The 23409-nt window shown below is 40.5% G+C and overlaps 1 protein-coding gene across 3 annotated transcripts in view; it reads right to left on the bottom strand.

Moving 5' to 3' along the window:
• FAM193A (family with sequence similarity 193 member A) overlaps nt 1-23409 on the bottom strand; it is a 328734-nt gene that overhangs the window by 196560 nt on the left and 108765 nt on the right. For all 3 annotated transcript variants that reach the window (XM_030191118.1, XM_030191119.1, XM_030191120.1), the window contains one exon: nt 19840-19964. In XM_030191118.1, the coding sequence (XP_030046978.1) occupies nt 19840-19964 (125 nt within the window). The remainder of the gene's footprint in view (nt 1-19839; nt 19965-23409) is intronic.

The following is a 23409-nucleotide window of genomic DNA, read 5'->3' as shown; positions in this document are numbered from 1 at the left end:
CAAAGTGATGCACATTGGGAAAAATAACCCAAATCACTATTACTTTTATTTATTTATAATCTTTCATTTTACAAGGGTCACTTGCAAACAGTAATACAGAGATAACTGTAGTCTAGTACAATACATAAAAAGAAAAAGAAATAAAAGCAAGAATATGTTTTATCCACAGTCAATCACTTTCTTAGATCACAATAAGAAGAAAAAAAGCATGGGGGGGGGAAGCTTTATAAATGAGGAGATATTTATATAGTAACACCAATTTAAGGAAAATGGCCTGGTCAGTTCACATACTTTTAATTTTAATCAGAAATCTTATTCTCTAAAACTCTTGATTATTTGGAATCTTTTTACTATCTAAGAAAACTTGAAGCTCAACCGGTTCAAAAAAAGACATATTTTATACCCAAGAACTTTATCAGGCATTTACATGGATATACTAAAGAAAATGTAGCCCCCAGATTTTTTGTTTCTTCTCTCAGAGCCAATAATCTCTTTCTTCTATCCTGTGTTGATTTCATGACGTCATGGAAGAGCCAAATCCTCTGTCCACAAAAATTTTTTAAAGAATTTTTGAAGTATGCTATATAATAAAACGCACCTCCAACATTCTGAAGCTGACTGCATGGCTGAGGCATTCCTGCTCTCTGTATCCATCTCCTGAATTGACATCACGCACTTCCGGGTTCGTCACAAGCAGAAGTGACCAACCACACGAGGTTTCTCGGCTTCAGAATGTTGGCGGTGCATTCTATTAAATAGGATTGGTCAGTTCCTTGAAGCACAGCCAGAGCTCAGCATCCTGCACAGTAATGCTCAGACACCAGAGAGAGAGGGGGGGCTGACACCAGAGAGGGGGGGGAAGGTATCTCTGTCACACACACACTCTCTCTCTCACAGTCAATGTCTTTCTCTCACTCTCACACAGTCTCTCACACACTCTATGTCTCACACTGTATCACATTCACTCTCTCTGTATCACACAGTCACTCACACACACTCTTGGTCTCATACACTCAGTCTCACAGAGAGTCTGTGTCTCTCACACACACTCTCTCTCTCGCACACACTGTATCTGTGTGAAACACACTCTCTCTCTCATACTGTGTCTCACATACGCCCTTGCACACACTGTCATTCTCACACACACACTCTCTCTCACAGACACACTCGCACCCAGACTCACTCTCTCTCTCACACACACACTCGCACATTCACTCTCTCTCTCTCACACAGTCACTCTCACATACACTCTCTCAAACATACACACTCAGAGGAAAACCTTGCTAGCGCCCATTTCATTTGTGTCAGAAACAGGCCTTTTTTACTAGTAATTTTATAATAGAATTCACATCTTGCTGAAATACTAAAGACACAATTCAAGTTCTTCGCTGAGTAACATTAGAAAGAGAGTCTTCTAATAAAGTTGATATATTCAATGGTTCAGTTGGTATATTTTCCATTTGGAAAGATTCTGTTCCAGTTAGTGGCTGCAATGGCAAATATATTTTATTCACCGGAGGAATAGCTGAGTTTGGATAAGCTAACACATCTGTTAGGTATTTTCTAAATACTTCCATTTGATTTATACCTTCCACCACAGGAAAATTGAGGATTCTTGTTTAAACGTCTATTAAAGTTTTCCAATTGTTCAATTTTTCTGTTAATGATAATTTTATCTTTTATCAGTACTTCCTCTGTGTTTTTAATTTCTTTTATATCTTGTTGAATTTGCATAATCTGGTTCTTAGATTCTTGCTTAGTATTTTCCAAAGACTGAGTTAAGAAATCAACTTTACTCACAATTGCTGACATGTCTTGGGCTGTTTTTGTTACCACTTCAGGCAGATCTTGTAAAGACTTCTAAATAGCCTCCAGGTTAATCTCCGTGGGAGCTAATAGCTCCTTGTTGTCTTTCCTTGCTCCCTGGGATTGTGCACTGCAGAATGGAGTCCTGATTTCTTCGACTTCCGAGTCATTCAGGGCCCCTGAATTTCTCCCAGCATAAGCAGGACACGGAGGAGGGTTAAGTTCAGGAGGCGACAAAGATGTTTCAATTGCCCGGGGAGCCGAAGCTCCTCCTTCGGCTCTCAGCAAGGGCTCTATCACTCCAGCTACTTGTGAACTTGCCGTTGTGTATCTGCTTATCAACTGCTGAATCGGGGAAGATATTCTGACCAGCGGCAGTTGGCCTTTCACCAATCCCTTTCTCTTCGTATGGGGAATGAAGAACAACGATTTGCAAGCGAACAGCAGACGATATGAGAGACAACCAAATGGTCAGACCGTCATCTTGGCTCCTCCCCTAAACTTGATCGCACCCAAATCACTATTACTTGATGCCAGATTACACATTAGGACTCACCACCCTAGAAAAAAAAATCAAGGTGTCATCGTGGATAATACCTTGAAATCTTCTGCTCGGTGTGCGGCAGTGGCAAAAAAACAAACAAACAGAATGCTAGGAATTATTAGGAAATGGATAGAAAATAAGACAAAGAATATTATGCCTCTCTATCGCTCTAGGGTGGGACCTAATCTTGAGTAACTGTGTGCAATTCTGGTCATCTTATCTCCAAAACAGATATAGAGGAATTTGAAAAACCAAATAGGAAAAAATGTTTTTTTTCACTCAACAAATAGTTAAGCTCTGGAATTCACTGCCAGAAGCGACAGTTATGTAGCTGGGATTAAAAAAAACAACAAAAAGAGGTTTGGACAAATTCCTGGAAGAGTCCATAAACCGTTATTAATTTAGACCTGAGGAAAGTCAATGCTTGTCCCTGAGGTTAAGTAGCATGAAATCTTAAAATTTTTGGGACTCTATGTACTTATGATCTAGACAAGCCACTGCTGGAAACAGGATGTTTGGGTAGATGGGCTCATGGTTTGACCCAGCACAATTCTTATGCCCTTTAGCAATGCACTGTGTATCCAGCACCATTTTCACTCCCACCACCCCATCTGGAAAGGCATTCCAGGCATCCACCACCCTTTCTGTGGAAAAAATACTGCCTGATTTCACTTCTGTAGCTTCATATCATGTCATCCAGTTCTATAGCCTCCCCTCCTTAAAGAAAAGGGTTAATGTCCCCTCCTCTCTTCTACAGTACACATATTTAGGACCTCTAGAGGTTTATTTTCAAGGCACTTAGACTTACAAAGTTATGAAACTTTCTAAGTCTAAGTGCTTCGAAAAAGTCCCCTAGTCTTCTATGAAACCCTCTTACCATTTTGGTTGCTTTCATCTGGACTATCTCAGCCTCTTCATATTCTCAGTGAGATATAGCCTCCAAACTCCTATCACATACGGATGCTTTGTGTTCCTGCACCCTAAACACTTTACTCAACCTGAAGAAGTGCAAAGTGCCAAAATTTGACTAGTCTTCCAGTTTTTGTAAATCATATTTTATTTTGACTATTCCCTCAGGTGTGTCTAACTCTGCTGCAAATCTTTGTGTTTTTTTGCAAATTTTCACTTCTAACGCTTTGGCAATATCACTCACAACAATCCTGAATAGGACAGGCCCCAGGATGAACCCCAGAGGTACTCACCTTTCTTTCTTCAGAATAAATTCCATTTATCACTACCCTCTGTCAACTGTTAGTTAACCAATTTTTAGTCTATTTCACAACCTTGGGGTCCCACCTCCAGGCCACTCAGTTTATATAAAAATCTTCTATAAGGAACCATATCAAAGGCTTTGCTTAAATCCAAGTAGACCACATCCAGCATTTTCCCTTGTAGTTTTCCAGTTACCCAGACAAAGAAATCAGATTAATTTGGCACAATCTGTTTCTTGTAAAAATATACAGCCTAGGACCTTACAATTTACTGGACTACAGATAGCTCACTGTCCTTTCCTTTAGTAATATCTCTATTTTAGCCACCATAGAGGTGAGGCTTCTACCCCTTTTGTGAACACAAACAACGTCTTCTCTTCTCCAGTCCCATGAAACCTCACTTGTCTTCAAGGAATTTATTAAACAATCTTCAGTGGACCTGTCAGAACCTCTCTGGGGCAAATGCAGTAAGCTGTGCTACTGTTCAGTGCAGCAATTCACTCTTGATTTTCTCATTTTCTTTCTCCGAATGCAAAAAGATTAACTTGGAGGGGGAAAAAATCAAGATAAAACCATTGCAAAGTGGAAAAGCAAAATGCATGCAATCGCTGCATAAACTGCTCCTGATGTAAAGAAACAGTTAAATTAGACATTTTAAAAATCTTTTGGTAGCCCTGAATCCTTATGTCACCTCAAACTGGTGTTAAGATACAATGTTGGAAGCAAAGGGATCATTTGAAGTGAAATGCACCTTGCCTCAGATGACGCAAGATCCTTGGAGGCTCAAATGGCCCCTACTCCACAACCTCCCAACCCAAAGATTTCCTGATGGCCCAAGTGGCTCCCGGGTCACTTAAGCCCTTACCACAAAGATATCTCTGGTAGCCCAAATGACCCCTGGTCCCAACCTTAAAAGATCTTCCTGGTGGCCCAAATGGCCCCAAATCCCCATCTCTTCACCTCAAGGATTTCCCTGGTGGCCCCCTTGCACCTCCCACTTCCTCTCCCTGTGGTAAACATTCTTGGAGCAGTGGAGAATGAACTGGAAGTGACAGCCCAGCACTGTAAAACGTAGAAACCTCTGATGCTGCAGCCACGTACACCTCCTTGAGATCAAGGGCAGTGAGAAATTCTCTTGCTTGAACAGAGGCTATGACTGCTTTTATTGTCTCCATACAAAAACAGGAGACTCAGTGGCAGTGGTTTAGACCGTTGAGATCTACGTCCAGACAAAAGGTGTCTTCCTTCTTTGGAACAATGAAGTAGATGGAGTATCTGCCTTGTCCGTATTCAGCCTGGGGAACTGGAACAATGGCCTGGAGTGACAGCAAAGAATCTACGCTGGCCTGAACCTTCACCGCCTTGGTTCCCTTTCAACAAGGAGAGTGCAAGAGAAGAGGAGCGACCGGGTGGGAGAACTCTAACTTGTAACTTTCTATAAGAATATCCAGAACGCAATGGCACACTCCTCCCGAAACTCCTGAAGAAATCTTGCCACTGGAGGAAAAGAAGAATGGACTCAGCCTCGCATCACTGCGAAGCTCTAGAGGCATTGTGCGCTCTAGCTGACTGAGAGGAAGACTGTGTCTGCATGAAAGGAAGATTAGCGAGCCAGAAAGAGGGACATCTGACCATATTGCTGACAACCAGGCCAGAACCTTCTGCTGTCCTGAAATCAAAATTGAGAGCCCGAGGCTTTGGCTTATCTTCTGGCAACTGTTGTGGCTTAGTTTCTCCAGTTCTTTCACCAAGTTACTGAGATCTAATCCAAATAGCCACTTACCTCAAAAGAGCAGTTTAATTATACCTGACCTGATACTGCATTTGCTGCCCTATGCCACAACCAGAGTTGCCGACATACCATGACAGCCAAAGACATACTGCGGGCAGTAACCTGTAATATCTTATAAACAGCGAGTAGGCCAACCTCGCTTCCAGCTGGATGTTATGGCACCCGTCTTGTGTTGCTAACTGTTGATTCACTTCAGGCATGTTCTTGCCATGAACAAGCTGCACACTGTCGCTTGAAGGCCCAAAAAGGCCACTTTAAAGGGTTATTTCAGTGAGCCTTCTAGCTTCCTATCCTGTAGGTCTTTTAGGGTAATATCCCCTTCCACTGGCAAGGTTGTCTTCTTAGTCACTGCTGTTACCAGGGAGTCTACCCTGGGAAGTGGCAATTTATCGTTCTCCTCCAGAACTAATGAGCAGAGACAAGCCATGGCTCTTCCCACTCTCAGCCCCACAGCCAGTGAGACCCATTCTGTTGTAATCGGGTCCTGAATGTCTGGAAGCATTGGGAAGGCCTTAGGAGGACCTCTAAGCCCCCTCATGATCGACGAAGTTTGGAACTGCTGATGCCAAAGAAGGAAGGTTCCTCAATGGAAAGTACTGCCAGTGCCTCAAAAACAAGAGTAATGAGCTCCTCTTTATGCAACAACCGCAGTACTGTCAGATGGCTCCTTTGAGAATAATCCGAGGCCACATCAAATAAAGAGGAAGAAGCAGAGATAGCCTCATCTACCCACACCTGGAGGCCTAAATAAGATCTCTTAGGAGCTCAAGGGGCAGCGGGGCAAGAAACTAAAGCACCTTGCAGCAACTCTGTCCCAGTAAATAGGCCTGGCGTAAGGGCAATATAAACTATGGAGAAAACAAAGATCCCTATACAGCTGAATGCTCTGTCAGGCCCTGAAGCTGTAAAATGGAGGCCGTGCTCAAACAGAGTCTGCTTCACACTGCCAGCAGCCCTTACAAAGTGGCACCCGATCCCATGTTCTCCTGCATTAAATTGCACACCGACCCAGCCAGAGAGCTTGAAGACCCCGGCATATTTGGAGAGCTATGCTGCCACTGATTGTTTCCTCTGCAAGCACTGCAATTCCCCGATGCTGGCTGGCAGGTCCCACAGTAGGAACATTACTTAACTGCCTCTGCAGAAGTCATTTACCCGACTGTCACCAGCACAGTACAACATGTCATAAGCAGGATCCCTGCACTAAGTAGAACTTACAGCCTTCCAAGTAGTAATGAGTCAAACTTTAGTTGGACTTACTACTGCCGGCTGCTCCCCTACAAGTCTTACCACAAATGAGAAAGGCTCAGGACTGATACTCTGTCCCATGCTCTCCAGTAAAACTCTCCTTCTCCTATCTTTCTTTCTGTTTTTGGGTTTTGTTTTGTTTTTTAAATCGTTCTGCTGGAAAAGGAAAGCTCCAGGAAACAGGGAAAAGGTGAAGGGAGGGAAGTAGTAAATTCATGGGGCACCAAAGACAGGGATTTGAAGACCTCCAGATATGACTCTGCAGACTCAAGCCAACTGGGGACCATATGACCAACTGGCAAATCACTCAGGACCAGAGGCTAAAAAGTGTACCTCATCTACCTGCTGGAGGTAGAAAATATTGAGGAGCCAAGAGAGACATGTCACAGTACAGTTTTCTATCTCCACCTGCTGGTTGATGGACACAACTACCCCACAGGTTCTGGAATAGAGAGAAGCTACGTTATGAAATGAGGTTTTAATGAATTCTATTAGAGCAAACAATTTGTAATATAATTATTTTATGTGAAAAAATTAAATTACTGAAATTTTAACATGTGATTACTTAGTAATTTTTGAGAAAGTGAGCATTCAAGTTCAGAATTGATCCGTGATTCTAGCCATGTTTTCCCACAGATAGTCACCAATATTAATGTCAGGTACAAAATTAGACTGTAAACCCAACAAAGGAAGGGAAATACCTAGTTTACTTGAATGTAACTTACCTTGAGCTATTACAGAAAACATTGTGAACTAAATCCAAATTTTTTAAAAAAAACGTGTCATGGAAAAGTCCACAAAAGACTCTGTGATGGGTAGGTGAAGGGGTGAGATAGGAGAGAACATAAGTATCAATATAGATTAGCATAAGGCAGCAGCAATGGAAAAAGAGGTAGAACTATGCACAGACGATAGAAAGCCTCGCGCTATTCCAAACAGCGCTCTAAAAATAGCGCTGGAACAGAATAGGGGGCTTTACCTCCCCTATGATCTGAGATAATAGCATGCAAATTTATGCGCCCTTTTATCTATGATCATAGGGTAAAGAGCGGGAGGACTGTGCCTGAGAATGCGCTCAGGCACAATCCTCTCGCAATTGTTTGACAGGTCTGGGCTGTCAAATACAGGGGCTGGAAATCCGTGGGACCACCAGATCCCAAACAGAATGGCCCTGGTGGCCTAGTGTCCCCACCTCAAGCCAATGGACACGGGAGTTGGAGGTCTGGCAGACCTCCAGTCCCCTTGCCCTCCCTCAAAACAGTTTCAGGGGGGGCTGGAGATCCGGTGGGTTTCCAGTCCCTCTAGAATCCCCCAAAAAAGCCCTGGTGGCCCAGCGGCCCTATTCCCCACCCCCACACTAGGATGCTAGGGGGGGTAGGGGGCTGGAGACCCACTGGATTTCTAGCCCCCCTGAACTTGTGTCGGGGAGGCGTCGGGGGGACTGGAGGTCCGCCAGACCTCCAGCCCCTGTGTCGTTGGTTGGGGGTCAGGGTTCTTGAGAGGGGGGCTTCTGCAGGGGATTTGTATTGGGGGGGAATGGGGGGCCTCCTAGCATGCAAATGCATGCTGGACAGGGCTCACCATTCCTCCCCAAAGGTCTGAAACCCTAACGACAGCTCTGAGCTGGCATAGGATTTAGCGCGCTGCTTGCTGATCATTGGGGAGGAATATATTTAGCACGCATTTGCATGCTATTTGCGCTAACAGCCCTGTTTAACATGCATTTGCATGCTAATTGCATTCAGAGCCCACAAGCATGTTGTTTCACGTGCTCAAGGGCCTGATCATGGGGCAGTATCAAACGCAGGCGCTAGTATGGCACTAATAGCCTCTAGCGCCTGCATTTGCTTCTGATCATTGGCCCACTAATCAGCAGGAAAATACCACTTTTAGTACCAAGCAGCTCAACCACACTGAATAAAAAAAAATTATCCATGTACTTTATAAGATAGATAGATTTAGTAAGATAAGAAGTATCTCCAAGTAAACAAGAATGGAAAAACAGCTTAAGGTATAACAATTTTGGCAAACAAAAGATATATTCTACAGCAGATCAACAAACTAATTATTTTCAGATTAAACTAAGTACTCTTAGATCTTTGTTTCCTGATATCATTTCTGAGTTCATTGATCTACCCATTGGAGAGGTGATACCAGTAAATAGAACTTGGGACAAATTTCTCCTCTCCTCGATGACATGATTTTCTTTAAGTATGGTGACTCTTAATATATGTCAGATACCTGTCTTCCACAGATAATGCAGCCAGCCCTGGTAACTTTTTGTGTCTCTTTGTTAAATTGGATACAAGTGCAAATGTCCTTAGGTAACTTTCCTCAAGAGTTAGGTGAAATAGCAAACCCAATTTTGAAGGACATAAAATAACCTAATAATCCTGTTTCCAACTATAGGCCTATAGCATCAATACCATTAATTGCTACGTTAACTGAGGGGCTGGTTACTCTGCAGCTACAACAATATCTGGATGCACATATCTTGCATGCCTCTCAGTAAGGTTTTCATTCTACCTTTAGTACTGAGTATGAAGTTCACTATTGGATTATGCCAGGATACTGCTAAGCAAATAAACGAGCGCCTTACTACTTCAATTGGACCTTTCCTGAGCTTTTGATTTTGTAGATCATACTATTCTTTTGCTAGAAATGTTCTGAAATTGTTTCATCATTTTTTGAGCTAGTAGGTCTTATAGGGTCAGGATGAATGGTGTCCTTTCCTCAAAGTAGCATCATCCTTGTGAACTTTCCCAAGGTTCTCCCCTTTCCTCCATGTTTTTCTGTGCTCATTGGGTTACGTGTTGGAAAGTAATGTTTTTTTGTTGGACAGTTATGCAGAAGATATTTCTCTACTTATTCCACCAAGTTCTCCCACAGAGATTGATTTTTCTAGGGTTCATAAGTATACAAATTTGGTAGGAGAATGGATGCTTAGCCATAAGTGAAAACTCAATACTGGGTAAGTCCAAATTTCTGTGTTTCGACAGTAAACCAGATTCTATTTCCAGTTCTAATTGTATTAATCAAGTAGAATACAAGCTGTCCACACAGAAATCTTGGGTATTTTAGCTGATAGCTCAGTTTCTATGGAAGTCCAAATCTCCTCCCTAGTAAAGAAATCATTTTTTTCTAATGAGGAAGCTTTGTTGCATCTCTAACTACTTTGAGAAAGATCAATTCAAACTCCTGATACAGGTACTCTTACTCTCGCGCAATTGGATTATTGTAATCTTGGTTACTTGGGTTGTAACTAAATGTCAACTGAAACGACTACAGACCATACAGAATACAGCAGTATGCCTAATTTTTTGTTTAACTAAATATGACAGAATTTATTTATTTTTTGTTAAACATTGGTTGCCCATTGAGGCTAGAGTTATTTTTAAATTGGTATTTTATATATATATATATATATATATATATATATATATATAGTAACATAGTCTATGACAGCAGATAAAGACCTGTACAGTCCATCCAGTCTGCCCAAAAAGTTAAACTCATTATACATGTTATGCGATTCTTTATATGTATACCTCAGTTTGATCTGTCCTTGCCTGTCTCCTTAAGAGACAGAAGGCTAAATCGTCCAACTGCATTTTCCTTTCCTTCGCCAAGAGGAAGGAAAAATGTTTGAAACAACACTGGTATTTCAAGCTGCCAGTTATTGGAAAGAGTTTGCTGGGACGTTTTGATTATCTCATTCTTATCTATCATTTAGGAAGAATATTAAGACTGTGCTCTTTCATAAATTTGTATCACAAATGGATTTTTAACCATAATTTTAATTTTCACTCTTCTTTAATTTTTCTCCCAGAGGACTGTTGTGGCTCACGATGCTTCCATTACCTGCTTTGAACTGAATGATGTAAGCAGTATATAAGACAAGATGTTATGTTAACTTATTTCTAAAGAATACTATACCTGTGGTAAATCTTGCATGTGTTTCTAAAACTTGCTCTACCGGTTTTAGAAAGCTCTTTAGGCAGTGGCCCCTCCCATAAAGACACAGTCCTTTCTAACAATGGACTAGGTACAAAAGTAGTCAATTAACTAAGTGATGATCCTTCGTACTGGACAGTCAGTAAGAAAATACAGAAATAGTTTAAAATTAAGTCATCCTTATTTAACAGCCAAGAAGAAACAAGCGTTTCAACTAAATATACCTCTAAAACCAAGCAACTCTGGGCTTTGAAGTCACCCACATTTGTGCCCGACTAAATCCTGTTGTCTACAGAAAAAGAACAGTGTTTCTCAGCTGTAACATATGTTTTCTGTGGCCAGCAAGACTGATCAGACAAACAATCCACTCCACCTTTGAGTGCTGTATTCCTTCTTGAACTATGAAAAACTGAGGGACTGAGGGAATGCTGTGTGTGGGAGAGATGGCATATACTCAGAATTCTGCACCTGGTTCTGAGGATCAGTAACAGCCATTCCAAATCATCATTGCAGACGTTATTACCCACTTGTGTGTTGGATAAATCCTGCTGTCCATAGAAAGCAACCGTTAGAGGTGAAAAACGCTGCTTTCATTCCTTCTATTCTGAAGTGGACAAAGACATGATGCAAAACGTAGTTAAGCAAGATAAAACTGAAATATACGACTCATATACATATGTTTCAAGATGGTTGAACGAAAGATTTACAATTCTGCTTGAGGATTCCAGGAAACGTAGCACAAAAATAGTTTTATTTTATGCAGCTTAATTCAGAGTTATTATAGAAATTCAAAATATATTTTGACTACAACACTGCCAAAACTTTGTAAATTGGGGTATATTCAAAATATTTTGATAAACGTGATACTTTTATATTTCATTATGGTTTTCTCAGATAATTAAAGATCTAATCTACCTTGTGGGTACTGAATGTTAATTTTATTTGTAAACTCTTGGAGACAATCCTAGGATATAAGAGTATTTAAATTAGAAACCAATATATTTTGTAAATGTTCAGAAGTAATCTGAAATGTTTTAGGACTGTAAGGGCCCTGTTTACTAAGGTGCACTAGTGTTTTTAGCATGCTTACACTCAGTGCACGCGCTAACCATGTAGGCGCCTATAGGGATATTGTAGGCGCGTACATGGTTAACACGCGTTTAAAATGTTAACACCCCTATAACGCTGCTTAGTAAACAGGGCCCTAAATATTTAATCAATATTTGGTCACTAGTGTCCCCATCCCTCAACCTGGAATTCAAGTCTATTAAACAATCAAGGTAACTGATGTATGAAGTTACTAAAATGTTTTGTTACTCAATGCTTATTAAAAATAAATTAAAAAAGGGGTAAAGTCAATTTACAACCAATGGCCATAATTACTTTATTTAATTTTCTAAGGCTTGCCTACACAATCATCATTGACATTATCTATTACAATACACATCTTTACATACATTCTTGGAACTTCGACCACAGTTAACCTTCTCCAACAGAATTATCTTGAACTCATGGAATGACCACTTACATGCTTACTTTTCCAACTCCACATTAACCAGAGCAATAGAAGGCAATAGTAGTTGGGCAATTCGTTACCCTATCAGGCAGCACAAATCTGGAATGCTGTTCCTCTATTAGGAAAACTACAGATAATGTTTTCTTTAAAAAACTATTGAAAACTTTGTTTAGAAAATATGTATTAGGCCTGCAACTATCTTAGGGTATCTGGTGTTGTTTTAGTCGGTGTCTTTAATTATCATTGTGCTAATTTTATAAAAAAATTTATTTTGACATAATTCCTAGTTACTCTTGTTAGCCGCTTTGAACCTGAATAGTAACTGCAGGTTATAAGATCTTTTCTTTTTTTCTTTTTTTTTTTTAAAGAATAAAGATTTCATTTATTGCACCACAGGACGTAGTAACAGAAATTGTCTCCTCTTCCTCTGGATCTCCCTGGACACATGTGGATACATACAAATTCTAAAATTCAGAAAAGTCTTTTCCCGATATTTGAAAAAGAGGAGCAGCAATCAATCCTTATCTGATACCAAAGCAAAAGCAACCAGTAAAAGAAGCAGAATGAGCAATCTTTTCATCCTCATCTTTTGCAATGTACGTTTCCAATGTAAGGTGAATAAACATGTGCATAAAGGTGAGCCAGTTAAAGTAACAATGTAATTTTCAGAAAGTTTTTGATAAAAGCTTCTCATGAGAGACTCCTGAGAAAATTAAAAAGTTATGGGATAGGAGGCAATGCCCTTCCGTGGATTAGGAATTGGTTATTGGACAGAAAACAGAGGGTAGGATTAAATGGCCATTTTTCTTAATGGAGAAGGGTGAATAGTGAAATGCCACAGGGATCTGTACTGGGACCGGTGCTATTTAACATATTTAAAATTGATCTGGAAAACGGAACGACAAGTGAGATGATTAAACTTGCAGATGACACAAAACTTTTTGAATCATAGTTACCTGATCCTAGGGTCCACCATAGGAGTCAGAACTCAAGAAAAAGATCAAGGTGTCATCACTGTAGAAAATAAGTTGAAATCTTCTGCCCAGTGTGCTGCGGTGGCCAAAAAAGCAAACAGGATGCCAGGAATTATTAGGAAAGGAATGCAAAACAAGACCAAGAATATTATATCATTCTATGGTGCGACCTCACCCTGAGTATTGCATTCAGTTCTGGTTGCCATATCTCAAAAAAAGATATAGCAGAATTAGAAAAGGATCAAAGAAGAGCGACCAAAATGATAAAGGGGGATGAAACTCTCCCATATGAGGAAAAGCTAAAGAGGTTAGGGCTCTTCAGATTGGAAAAGAGACAGCTGAGGGGGGGATATGACTGAGGTCTATAAAATCCTGAGTGGTGCAGAATGGGTAGAAGTGAATCGATTTTTCAATCTTTCAAAAAGTACAAAGACCAGGGGACACTCAATGAAATTACATGGAAATACTTTTAAAACAAACAGAAGGAAATATTTTTTCACTCAAAGAATAGGAAACTCTGGAACTTACTGCTGGAGGATGTATAACAGCGGTTAGCATATCTGGGTTTAAAAAAGGTTTGGTCAAGTTCCTGGAGGAAAAGTCCATAGCCTGTCATTGAGATGGACAGGGGGGAAGCCACTGCTTGCCCTGGGATTGGGATGGAATGTTGCTACTGATTGGGTTTCTGCCAGGTAATTGTGACCTGGATTGTTGGAAGCAGGATCCTGAACTAGATGGACCATTGGTCTGACCCAGTATGGTTATTCTTATGTTCTTATAGTTTCCTATGACTATCTACTTTGTCAGCAGATTTAGAACAGCATCAATGTCTATAAATATATCCTTTTGATTGGATGTGAAATCACAAATGCCTGAACTGAATCCTAGCTTTGACATGGACTTGTTAAACAATATAATAAAATCCCTTTATTTCTCATCAATCTACTGCCCTTGGCTAATACCTATATGCCACATAGACTGCTGCAACTACTTAATCTTGTTACTGACCATAAGGCAGTAAGGCATTCATTTTACATTTGCACATGCAAATTGCCCTATGTGTGTAAGTTAATGTTTTAAAAAGCTGCTACTTATACATATCTAAATGAGTCATACTTATTTTTGAAGGAGGTATGTTCTGGTTGTGGTTTGGACAGACCAGAAACTATAAGTGTGTTCTTAGTTTGCAATAGCAATACACATATATTTCACAAAATTTCTCCATTAGATTTACACCTGCTCTGAGTCACACATAAGTAACAAGTAACTGTTCATTTGGACCTACAGCGGGCTTTAAAGGAGTGGATTGAGGGGACAATTCTGTTTGCCTCCCGTTTTCAAACTGGCTCAAAAATTTGATATTTGGAGCTCAGCTCCTTAGTTGGCTTCCCCAGCTGTTCAGTTTTGAGAATGTGGCACTTACATAACAGGTTTGCAAAATCTGTCCGCACTGACATGTGCAGCCTCAAATGATGCTACTTTTTAAAACATATTTTTGTAACATGGCTGCCCACACTGTACATCCCACCCAGTATGTTTTTCCTGCATCCTTACAGGTATGCTACATAAGGCTGTATATTAAAAATATTACGTCCCATTTTCTACCTAGAAAATCATGTTTTATAATTGTAATGTCCTATAAACTTAGGATACTAGGGAAAATTGTCTGGATGTAAGAAATTATATAAGCAAGGTAATAAGTTATAGTCATGTTCACAGTAAAGCGCTGGCCCTTTTATCTTAACTTTATTTCTTATTAGACCCAAGCATTCCCAGACTGAGTTCAGTGCAACTTACATTAAGAGATCAAGTACACTGTTACATTTTAGATGACCCATTTCAAGAAGAAAAGCATTGTTACATTTTAGGGTCATAACAGTTGTAGTGGGGGGGGGGGGGGGGGTACTGGGGTGCTATACACATTATCCCTCATTCCCTAACACGTATTTTCTGAATAGATGAGTCTTCAACTGTTTACAGAAAATTCCATACTCTGATATTAATCTTATTGTCACTGGTATATCATTCCACTATTTTGCTGATAGGATAAGGTTGGTGAGTGTACTATCTTAAATCGACATCTTTTGTTGACGGAAATAGTAGGTCCAGAAGATTTCCTATTCTTCTCATTCTCTTTTGAGGTAGTATTGTCCAACAGTTTAGATATTCTGGCATTTTGCCATGTAGAAATGAGTGTATCATGAGGCAGAGTTTAAAAATCCCTCTTGCTTCAAACAGTAGCCAGTGTAATGTGATGTATGAAAGAGTTAATCTCTTGTATTTTGATTTAGAAAAGAATCAGTCTAGCTGCAACATTCTATACTGTCTGTATCTTTTTTCTAATTAATGTTGCACAGCCTACATATAACAGGTTGCAATAATTGATTTGTGCAAGAATGCAAGATTGCACCAATAGTCTAAACTTGTCTCAGCAGAAGCAATGACATTCTATTTTTTTTTTTTTTTTGCGAACACTGAAGGCATTTTTAAGCATTTGCTGACATTGCTTATCAAAGGTTAGGTATCTGTCAATCGTTACCCCTAGTATTTTCAGTACTTTTTCAATTTTCAGTGGTATTCAATTGAAGTGTTGTTGTATATTTAACATATTCATGGTAGGTGCTGTGATTACTAAAATCTTTGTTTTGTCACAATTCAATTTAAGATACAGACATGATGCCCATTTGTCAACCAGCATCAGACTGTGGTTGACCAGTGTGTTAACCATCTTTGTCTTTATGAAAGTCAAAATACAGTGTTATGTCATCTGCTTAGGAGAAGCAGTTAATTCCATTCCTCTCCGTACAGAAACCCAGGGTGGACATCAGGATATTGAATAGGATTGGTGATGGGGGTGGGATCCCTGTGGCACCCCAATGTGTGCTGTCCAATCCTTTTACAGGGGTCCACCCCATTTCACACTATAAGATCTGAGGGTGATGAAACCTCTTATCCATTCCAAACTACACCATTAATTCCTAGGGATTCTAAGATTTTCAGGAATATCTTATGGTCTACTATATCAAAGGCACTTGAGAGGTCAAATTGCATCAGTGCTATTTGATGGGTAGTACTCACAATTTTCCTGAATTCGTGAACCAAGTTACCTAAGCAGTGTTTCTGTACTGTAGCTTTTTCTGAAACCAGATTGGTTTTGATGTAATAGAATGTAGTTTTCTGGAAAATTTGTTTTGCTGTAATAAATTGAAGTGTTCTGGAAAATTTGTTAATTGTTCTGCGACTATACCTTCTAAGATTTTGACATGCAATGGTATTGAAGTCACTGGTCTATAGTTGGTGACATCTCCTAGGTCTCCTTTCTGATTTTTTGGGATGGGGTAGATATAATTTTGTCTTGGAAAAGAGCCTGTATTTAAGATCCAGTAAATAGACTGGACAGGTGTCTAATTGGCATTGGGACTGAGTATTTTAGTATTAAAATTCTTGAATACTTTTGTCTCAATAGGTGAAAAGATTTGCCAGTTTATCTGCTGCACATTCTCTTTTCTTCTGTCTTATGACCTCTCCACTGGAGATAGTTTCTTCATAATCATTGAGATTTACTGCTTTCACTTTTACTGTATTTCTTACATTTTTGATTTTGTCCTCAAAGTGCTGCGCTAAACAGTTTGCAGTGGGTAGTGCAATTGTTGTTTCTATTAATTCTTCTGGAATCATTAGGTGATCCACTATACGATATAGTTTATATATATATCTCTCTATATAAAAGGCAACACCAACGTTCTATGAAGCCTCCAGTCGGAAGTGTGAAGGGGGCGAGATATCCGGTTTCCCTATGAGTGTCTGCCCCGCCCTCTCTGTAACAGTCAGTGAAGGAAAACAGCAGAGCACGAAATCAAATCGCTGGCTCTGTAACAGTGAAGGACTCAGAGGGGGGAGGGGAGAGAGGCCAGAGGGCAGGGACACACACACTCCCACATGCACACAGAAGAAAACATTGCTAGCCCCCCCCCCCCCCCCCCCAATTTCATTTGCATCAGAAACGGGGCTTTTTTACTAGTGTATATGTCTACATTTCCCTTTTTTTTCTTTCTGAAAACTACTGTTTGGCTACTTTATTTTGAAATTTGTATACATTTACCATTCTTCTCCAGTCCTCTCTGTTTTACTCTGGGTTTTCCACCATATTCTCTCCAGTTTGCTAAAGGATTGTTTCAGTTTTAGCGAGGTTTCATTAAACCAATGTTCCTTACTTCTTTTTGTGACCTTTTTCAGTTTTTTAGGGGCTATTTCATTGAGTATTGACTCTATAAAGCTGTTCCACCGGGTGATGGTTGCTTGATAATCTAATTCTTTCATATTTTCTTCCACTTTGGACCAGAAAACTTTGTTATCCATTTTGTTTTGTGTGTGTACTTCTCTTAATTCCTTTTTGGTTATCTTATTCTTTTTTTCCTAAGGGGTCTTCTTGTCAATGTGATTGGTAGTGGTCAGACTAAATTAGAGGTGACCAGCATCTATCTTCTATCCTTATTTGGGTCTTAGAATCTATACTCCAGGCTACAAAGTCTAGCTGGTGGCCTAGCTGATGTGTTCCTTGGGCTGGAATTATCTTCATGTTTATGTTTTCTAGAAACATTTTAAAGTCCTTGGTGTGTTTGTGATTCTCATCATCTAAATGTGGAGGAGTGGCCTAGTGGTTAGGGTGGTGGACTTTGGTCCTGGTGCACTGAGGAACTGAGTTCGATTCCCACTTCAGGCACAGGCAGCTCCTTGTGACTCAGGGCAAGTCACTTAACCCTCCATTGCCCCATGTAAGCTGCACTGAGCCTGCCATGGATGGGAAAGCGCGGGGTACAAATGTAACCAAAAAAAAAAAAATGAAGATTTATGTTACTACAAATTAATTGTGCTCTGGGTTTTAGACTTTGAATCATCGTAAGTTCATAGAATTCTCATTTGGCTTCTTTCCACTTCTCTGGAGGGCAGTAGCATACAGTACATTATAAGCTACCTAGTAGTGTAGCGTCTCTGATCTTGCATGATAATAATTCTAAGCAAGATGACTGATAACTCACCTCAATCTGAACGTTAAAAAAAGTTTTATATATTATTGCCACGCCGCCACCTCTTTTGGATGCACGAAACACATGTGTGATTTTATATCTTCATGGTAAGAGGTCTCATAGAACTGGATCCTCTCTTGATTGTAACCATGTTTCTGTCACAAACATCAATCTGGGCTGTTCGAGTTCCAACCAGTCCCTCACTACTATGGCCTTGTTGACCAAGGACCTTGCATTGAAGTAGTAACAGGGGGCTGGTAAGACCTCGCCATTCAGTTGCTTATCTAGTTTTACGTATTTCAGTGCATTTTTCTGTTTATTTTTGTCCCTCATGTCCTTTTTTAATGTCCTTTTTTAATGTTGGTCCTCTTCTAACTGTATTTGATATATTTTAACCTCTATTGGATTATTGTATTTCTCCAAGTTGGTTGATGGAAAGCTTAGACATCTTAACATTGTCTCACAATTCTGCTGTAATAATTTGGAAGCCATTTCTTTAACGCGTCCTGCCCTCCCACATTTTGAAGCATCCATTTTTGAGCATAGAGTGATGTTGGATGTTCTTTTTCTCTGTGCCAGTCGCTGCGCAAAGGTGCATGCCACTGGTGGCATGCCAAACGGCTGCGCATCATTAGGCATGGTGGCAGTATCCATGTCGTGTCTGACACCAGTTCCGGTGTGGGCGGAGTTTGCTCCCACACCTTCCCTCTGTGTTGTGGAACAGCCAACTTGGAAAAACTGGCTATCTAGATTAGCCTGTTTAGTTGGATAAACTGCTATCTTTGGGCGTGCTCGTGCAGATGGTTGACCGGATGATTTATCTTCTCCCTCTCCATTTGGGCAGGATGCAGAGTCTCTGTGACTCCAGCTCACTGTTGTGTATTCCTGCCGCATCTGACGTCAGTTCCAGTATGGGCGGAGTTTGCTCCCACACCTTCCTTTTGTGTTCTGGAATAGCTGGTTAACTTGGGAAAACCTGCTATCTTTGGAAGTGCTAGTGCAGATGGTCAGCCGAAGGATTTCTCTTCTCCCTCTCCATTTGGGCAAGATGTAGAGTCTCTGTGATTCCCACTCACTGCTCTGTATCCCCGCCGCGTCTGCTCACAAAGAAACATTTTTAAACTATGGGTCCAAAGCACTAAACAGCTGCTGCCATTTCACTGGCAAAGTTTTTCAACTAAAGTACAAAAACAGTAAATTTTGGAAACAAACCAAATCGGCAGACTAGACTTCCTTCAGAATTAAGTCAAGAAACATAGATAAACATCCCTTCAGTTTTATGCCTTATCCAAAAGAAAGCACACAGCTTCAGCCGTATGCCTAGTATCGCTCTCTGCTGAAGCAATGTGTTCTGTATAACTTGGGGAACAGAGGTTTTTTGTTATATTTGTTTTTTTGCTGTACTACCGATGTCTTTTGCTGTAGAAGCCAGTGTTTCTTAGGAGTCACCCAATCAAGTGGGGGTCAGACCCAAATTTGCTTACACTGAGAGGCCTCACAGGATGAGACTTGGGACTCCTTTTACAAAGCTGCGCTATTATTAGTGGCACGGTGAATGTGAAGAAGCCCATGGGAATAGAATGGGCTTCTTTGTATTTAGCGTGCCGCTAATCGGTAGCACAAATTTGTAAAAGGAGCCCTAAAGTAGTTCTTTGCAAGAAGAAAATAAAAATCAACAACATCCTTAATAAAGATAATTAACTACACAAGGAATCATTGAGAACACATCATGCCAAGCACTCACATTTACAAAACATAAGATCTTACCTCAACTGTGACACTAATGTTGGCAAGCTGCTCTGTAGAAGTGGCTCAGAAAATACTAAACTTTCAAATAGGTGCTTGTTGTGCAATTCCCATGTCACCTGAAATTTCTTCAAATGGTCATTTTCCTATTAAAAAGGAAAAGGTTCAGATCATGCTCTTATTAAGTGTACCCTAATGTCTAAGAAAGACAATAATGCAATTTTGCTGAAAATCAGCAATGCACTATTAAAATTTGTCTCTGTCCTGCCTTGCCCATCTTCACTGCACTGCCCTCTAGAGCTCCTGCCCCGCTATGAATCTTAAAATGGTCCGGTTAATGATGCAATGTTCAGCAACAACAGCAATATTAATAGTGTTTTCTCTTGCACACGAGACATGAGAGGATAAATTAGCACAAGCTGAAAACGTGAGAGCACATTAGGAAAAAGAGATGCTGCTACAAACCAATACCAGCAAGACTGTAGCTGTCAGCGCTGTTTTGCATGTACCAGCAACCATACATTTTCTCTCTGTATGGATTTACAAAGCTTCACAATGAACATGAGGTAAGAGATCAAAAGGTCAGATCAGATTTGCAACATGACAGCATCCTCACCAGAGCCAGCTCCTTTCCTATCACTGGTCCTCTCCCTGACCTCCAACACTTTCTTCTCTTTATCCTTATTCAACTTCCCATTCTCTCCTTCACTTCCTCCCCTGCTCCTTCATTTCCATGGTCACTTAGCTTCTCGGGCATCTTTCTTCTTTTTCCCATCTCCTCCCTAGACCCTTCTAGTCCTTCACAGTTTCACATTTCATCCTAACACATCCTTACAAATACGTTGTACCCAATTTTCTAGTCCTCATTAACCCCTTAATCTGCAAGTCCTCATCCAATTCCCAGGCACAAGTTCTCCCACTTCAACCTCCAAGTTCTCACCTAATTCCCCAATGCCCTGCTCTTTCCCTATCTCTGCCCATCACCTAATCTCCATAACATAAGGTATTTGTTTTGGTGGGGTCATTTGCCAACACAACCCTCCCTCCGCCACCCCCCCCCCCCCCCCCAACCTGGCTCAACCTTCCTATCTGAGGGCCCTCAGGTTCACATCCTCTCTTCCATTCCACTCCTACACTCATACCTTTCCCTGTTTAATCTGCCTACCTTCCTACAGCATAACTGTGATCAGAGGACATGGAGTGAACATACACATGCCTGCTTTTCCAACTCTCCTACTGTCCCTCTCCCTCCTCCACCCAATTCAAGCACCATTTTAATCAAACCTTTGAATTTATATCTTACCTTATCCAAAATGGTCTAAGGCAGGTTACACAAAGAGAACCAGAAAAACACTAGGAATTACAATCATTTTAAAATAACAAACAAACAATCTATACCACAAATAACATATTTCTTACAAAGTTAATAAAACTTAAGAATAAGATCGATAATTTGAGCTAAACATCCCTGGTTACTGATCAGGTATAGAATTGCATTTATTTAATTAAAAAGCTTTAAATAGAACACCCTCAATGCAATTTCAACAGATAAAAGACATAAGGGAAGGGAGACAAAACAAAAAGAAAAACAGTGGCAAGCACCGCCTTTTAAGGAATTCTTTTTTTTCAATCTTTCAAGTTCACTTTAATTGGTACTTTGTGATATTAAATTTATTAAGCCCATCCATTCACATAAGTTACCTTTCTTACCAGGACTGTATTTACAAGGCAAGTTTATAAAAGTCATGTGTCACTTGATTTAGGCAGGTAAGCTCCAGAAATGCTAGTGTCAGTGTCTTCATTTCTGAATCCAATAACAGTTTGAATTTACATATTGAACACTCAGCATTTTGTATGCCTTTTACTGAATTTTGCTTGAAATTTTCAAGTTCTACTTGGGCTTCTATAGACATGAAGTTTATTTAAGAAATGCAGGAAGAAGGTAGATGCTTAGGAAGCATTGGCTGTCTGACACAAGTTTTCTAATTTATAAACTTTTTTTCCAAATGTTTTTGTTTTTTTAGAACTGTATTGGATTGGTTTTTCTGCTTTTTCAAAATGTTTATTTTTCTCTGATTCTTTGTTATTTAAATGTTTACTCTGTACTATTAAGAAATTGAGATAATTTATAGATAATGCTGCGACTCCACCAATTTGATTCACCTTATCTTTTTAAAAAGATCTGTGTTATTGGTTGTTCTAATTCCACTAGGTTTCTGAGATGCCTATAACATCATTCAATCTCAAAAATGAACCTCTAAAAATCAGTGTATTTGGGGCGGGGGTGGCTTTGTATATACAGTGGTGGAAATAAGTATTTGATCCCTTGCTGATTTTGTAAGTTTGCCCACTGACAAAGACATGAGCAGCCCATAATTGAAGGGTAGGTTATTGGTAACAGTGAGAGATAGCACATCACAAATTAAATCCGGAAAATCACATTGTGGAAAGTATATGAATTTATTTGCATTCTGCAGAGGGAAATAAGTATTTAATCCCTCTGGCAAACAAAACCTAATACTTGGTGGCAAAACCCTTGTTGGCAAGCACAGCGGTCAGACGTCTTCTGTAGTTGATGATGAGGTTTGCACACATGTCAGGAGGAATTTTGGTCCACTCCTCTTTGCAGATCATCTCTAAATCATTAAGAGTTCTGGGCTGTCACTTGGCAACTCGCAGCTTCAGCTCCCTCCATAAGTTTTCAATGGGATTAAGGTCTGGTGACTGGCTAGGCCACTCCATGACCCTAATGTGCTTCTTCCTGAGCCACTCCTTTGTTGCCTTGGCTGTATGTTTTGGGTCATTGTCGTGCTGGAAGACCCAGCCACGACCCATTTTTAAGGCCCTGGCGGAGGGAAGGAGGTTGTCACTCAGAATTGTACGGTACATGGCCCCATCCATTCTCCCATTGATGCGGTGAAGTAGTCCTGTGCCCTTAGCAGAGAAACACCCCCAAAACATAACATTTCCACCTCCATGCTTGACAGTGGGGACGGTGTTCTTTGGGTCATAGGCAGCATTTCTCTTCCTCCAAACACGGCGAGTTGAGTTCATGCCAAAGAGCTCAATTTTTGTCTCATCTGACCACAGCACCTTCTCCCAATCACTCTCGGCATCATCCAGGTGTTCACTGGCAAACTTCAGACGGGCCGTCACATGTGCCTTCCGGAGCAGGGGGACCTTGCGGGCACTGCAGGATTGCAATCCGTTATGTCGTAATGTGTTACCAATGGTTTTCGTGGTGACAGTGGTCCCAGCTGCCTTGAGATCATTGACAAGTTCCCCCCTTGTAGTTGTAGGCTGATTTCTAACCTTCCTCATGATCAAGGATACCCCACGAGGTGAGATTTTGCGTGGAGCCCCAGATCTTTGTCGATTGACAGTCATTTTGTACTTCTTCCATTTTCTTACTATGGCACCAACAGTTGTCTCCTTCTCGCCCAGCGTCTTACTGATGGTTTTGTAGCCCATTCCAGCCTTGTGCAGGTGTATGATCTTGTCCCTGACATCCTTAGACAGCTCCTTGCTCTTGGCCATTTTGTAGAGGTTAGAGTCTGACTGATTCACTGAGTCTGTGGACAGGTGTCTTTC

Source organism: Microcaecilia unicolor, chromosome 2 (assembly GCF_901765095.1).
Source record: "Microcaecilia unicolor chromosome 2, aMicUni1.1, whole genome shotgun sequence".
Taxonomy (NCBI): Eukaryota; Metazoa; Chordata; class Amphibia; order Gymnophiona; family Siphonopidae; genus Microcaecilia; species Microcaecilia unicolor.
The sequence above is the reverse complement of the archived record's forward strand: the minus strand, read 5'-3'. Positions and strand labels throughout refer to the sequence as shown.